Here is a 4,105-nt window from a genome sequence, read left to right as displayed (position 1 = left end):
GATGGACCTCCGCTACGGCTCACTCACACTACTGCGGGCAGTCGGCAGCCGTTCTCTGGGCTGAGACGGCGATAAGCACACACGATGTGGCGGGGGATGATGAGGTTGGTAACAGACAGGCAGCAGTCTTCTGCATCGTTGGTACCGCTCCAAGCTGCGAGAGGGATTCGGGTGGGCGAGGAGTGAGAGGAGGGTCGGGGCACTCAGGACCTGATCTCGCAAGGATCTGTTTCCACAGCCACTCAACCCGGATCCCAGCCCAATCCTCTCCAAAGTGAAGCCAAGGGGAGGCTAGGTATTTGACCGCTCCCTATCCCTGCGATTTCCCACAATGGCCATCATCCCAGTCCCAGGACACTCTAATTGTTTTTTCAACAGACCACAAAGAAAACTTCGAGGAAAACTTTGAGAAAGAATATCCAAGAGCATTTGTACCTATTGACAACCACTCTCACAGAGGCATAAGCACGGAGATCCAACTACAGACACATAGAAAGCTATACAGACAATGGCACAAAGACAGACCACAGACATATATAAACCCATGTGCACAGAAGGACATGCACTCTTTTAAAAAATAAAAGTCTCTGTGCCTCAATTTCCCTATCTGTAAAATGAGAAGGTTGGATTAGATGGCTTTTTCCAGTTCCAGATCTATGATTCTATATCCCACATGGACACAATCACAGCCTCATAATGAAATCTTCACCCGCAGACACAATCAGAAGCAGGATCAAACTCACACATAGACAGCTATGTATTCCCTGTCCTCTTTGTCCATTTATTCTCAGTTTTGACAGAGAGAGAGGTTCTGCTCCCTTACCTAGGTCGGTGGTGGAGAGAAGGAGCAGGCTGAGGAGCAGGATGCCTCTCATGGTATCCTCTGAGCAGATTTCCCGACAAACAGTGGATTGGATTGCAGAGAAACCCACAGGACTCTGCCAGGGGCCAGAGTATGCGTGTGTGTGTGAGCCTGAGTGTGAGTGTGAGTTCTGAAACCTCTCATGTGGCTTCTATTTATGTTCCAGTGTAGACTTTCGTTTTTGGTGTCCAGAAATCCCACCCCCACCATCTTCCCTACTGTGCCCCCCCCTCTTCCTGCTCTACTTTCTCATGGTCTCTCATCCCCCCTTGTGTGTCTGGCGGTGCCCCTCCACTGGGCTGAGCTCCCACTCTTAGGAAATCTGGATTTTGTCTAACAGTGCTATCCCCCTCCGTTATGTCTTCGTCTCCCTTCACTGAGAGTGAGCAGTCTGTCTCCATGGCCCTGTAAGAGAAGGATACACACATTGCCATTTTCTTCTTCATTATTACTGTGAAGTCTACACTGGCAGCACTATAGAGGTGTAACTACCCTGTCAGCTCTGTTGTGGTGGTGGGGTATTTGTACTATCCCTTCTGATGGCACATAAGGACCAAGGATGGAAGGAACGACCGTTGTGTGGGAATAAAATCTGAAAGAATCAGGGTTGGAGATCAGAGTTGAGGGGTCAGAGGAGCAGGGTTAGGGGTCAAGACAGAAGGTAATGCTGGTCGGGGCTATAGGGTCAAGGTTGGGGATCCAAGATTGAGAAGTGAGTAGGGAGCCGTTGTTGGTGGGATCAGGGTTGGATGAATCAGTATTAGAAGTCAGGATTAAGGTGCCAGGGAAAAAACTGTTGAAGCACTCAGATTTGTCTTTTCAAATTTGAAGGTGCATTTATCCTTTGGCTGTGCTGTTCTCTGCCCCATGTAAAAGAGTAAGGGGGGACCCCCTAGCCAGCTCCTCATATCTCTTTCTCTCCCTAATGGTTATACTGGAGAGGGGAGAGAGGAGTGAAGGAGATAGCACGGATCTTCCTGGAGCTGGCTGACATGGAGGCCACTTCTACCATTAGCCTCCTTGCTTTGGATTAAGAACTCAATGGGGTCTTCTTTAAATCTCTAAACCCCCATCACATTTTGTTCCCACATCTTTAGTGTAAATTAGCCTACTTGTGGCTCTCCTGGAGTAATGTTTGTTTGGGGGTTGGTAGGGGCAAGGGAGGTTGTCTCAGGGACACCATTTTGACCAGGGTTGTCCCTGCCCCCATTCCACCCTCTAATTCACCTCTCCCCCCACTCCCCACCCCCATGTTCTAGCAATTGCCTACTGGGTCATATGGAACATTATCTGGGAAAAAGGGGAGAAACACAGTTTGGAAGCCCCCCTTCTTCCAACCACATCCTGGGAATCAGGAGGGGAATTTTGGTTGGGGAGGGTCTGGCCAGCTTTATAGAACAGTAATACGATGGAGATCTGAGGAAGACAAGCCTAAAAAGGAGAGGAGGTAGGCCTTGGTAAGAGATACCCCTCCTCCAACCCAGGGAGAGACCCCTCTCCCTCCCTTCCCTACCTATACACAATAAGGATGCAGAGGGAACATCTCTCTGCTACCTCTGCAGCCCTGCCCTTTTTCCTAGTGGGACAAAAATACCCCATCCTACACTAACAGGTGCCGTTACTTCCCTTTTCCTACCTTTCTTAGATGGCACATTAGCTAGAGTATAGGCGACAGAGTCAGGAAGGCCTGAATTAAGATTCTGCCTCAGATTGTTGTCATTAATAGTAGCAGTAGTTGTTAGTAGTGATAGTAGAAATTGTAGTTAGTGGCGGTAGCACTTAGTAACAATGGTAATTGTTAGTAGTTGCATTAGAGGTAGTAGTAGTTAGTAATACTTGTGGTAGACATCATTGTAGTATATAGTAGTAGTAGTAGTAGTAGTGGTGTAGTATATATGAGGCAATGGGGATTAAGTGACTTGCCCAGGGTCACACAGCCAGTAAGTGTTATGTGTCTGAGGCCGGATTTGAACTCAGGTCCTCCTGAATCCAGGGCCAGTGCTCTATCCACTGCTACTATTAATGACAACAATAGCAACTCCTACTCCAACTCCTCCATGTACTCATATGTGCCTCAAGAACCCTTTTCTCGCTTGCTAAGACTTGAAGCCCCTAGGCAAGGTCTAAAGTCCTTATTATCCCATCGAAGGGATCTTGGTCCTGGCACCAGCTGATGCCGATTCATGGATTTGCACACTGAGCTATGCCCATGGACTTAAGCTGTAAAAGAGGATACAAAGAGGAAATTGGAGAGAGATGGTCATTGGGACCATCCATTAAGAACTGGAATGAGCCTTAGAAGCCATTTAGTTCAACACCCTCATATCCTAGTTGAAAACATGGAGGTTCCTGTAGTACAAATGACTTGGCTAAGGTCTCACTGGGATTAAGTGGCACAACCCTGGTTCTCTGACTTCAGATTTGCCTCCTTTCCACTGTGCCTGTTACTTCTGTCTCTTCCAGTAGATAAGGGCCATACAAAGACACAGAATGCATTCCCTGCAGAGAAGCACATATGTACACTTAGACATACACTTAGTAGTTCCCTGTTACTTTTAGTATCAAAAATATAAAGTCCTCTGGCATTTAAAGATTTTCATAACCTGGTCCCTTCTTACCTTCTCAGCCTTGTTATATCCTACAATGCACTCTAGATTGGCTCCAATCTATCTGCAGTTCCTGGAGAATAATATTCCACCTTCAGGATCTATTTTTGCACTGGGTGTACCCCATGCCTGAAATGCTTTGCCCTCTCAACTTGACCTCTTAGTTTCCATTGCTTCCTTCCACATTCAGTTTAAAGTCTTCTGCTGGAGGCTTTTCCTGGTTTCCCCAACTCCGAATGTCTTCCCCTTTCAGATGACCTTCATTTATTCTGTAGATAATTTGTACCTAGATATTTACATGGTGTCTCCCCACTGGAAAATATGCTCCTTGAGGGCAGGGGCTGTAGTGTTTGTTTATACCTTTGTTAATATCCCCAGTGCTTGTCACAGTGCCTGGCATACAGTCAATACTTAATAAATACTTAATAAATGCCTGACTGCTTGACAACATAGTCCTAGGGATGGCTATAAAATGAGGCTCCAGGTCAACTTCAAGGAATTTATTTTGAGAGGGGAGGGGGTTAGAGAGCAAGCCAGAAGCTGCCAAGAAGTTGAGCTGGCAGTAGTGAGGGGATAGAACCTCTGCCCCAAATGTGGAAAGAGTTTCTAGTGCAAGTCTAGAACTTCAGAAGATGGA

General features: G+C 46.9%; 1 protein-coding gene across 2 annotated transcripts in view; it reads right to left on the bottom strand.

The window, feature by feature from the left end:
* The window catches only part of CCL19 (C-C motif chemokine ligand 19), a 1,895-nt gene extending 881 nt beyond the window's left edge, over positions 1–1,014 (bottom strand). The window contains exons 1-2 of one of the 2 annotated variants that reach the window (XM_027839437.1): positions 824–1,014; positions 28–154 (exon numbers count right to left, since the gene is read on the bottom strand). In XM_027839437.1, the coding sequence (XP_027695238.1) occupies positions 28–154; positions 824–875 (179 nt within the window). In that variant the 5' untranslated portion in view covers positions 876–1,014. The remainder of the gene's footprint in view (positions 1–27; positions 155–823) is intronic. The other variant, XM_027839438.1, reaches the window with a different exon arrangement.
* Positions 1,015–4,105: the final 3,091 nt, after the last annotated feature.

The sequence above is a fragment of the Vombatus ursinus genome, unplaced genomic scaffold, assembly GCF_900497805.2.
Source record: "Vombatus ursinus unplaced genomic scaffold, bare-nosed wombat genome assembly UNPS02014832.1, whole genome shotgun sequence".
NCBI lineage: Eukaryota > Metazoa > Chordata > Mammalia > Diprotodontia > Vombatidae > Vombatus > Vombatus ursinus.
Note: the sequence above shows the minus strand (reverse complement) of the source record. Positions and strands in the feature narration are given on the sequence as shown.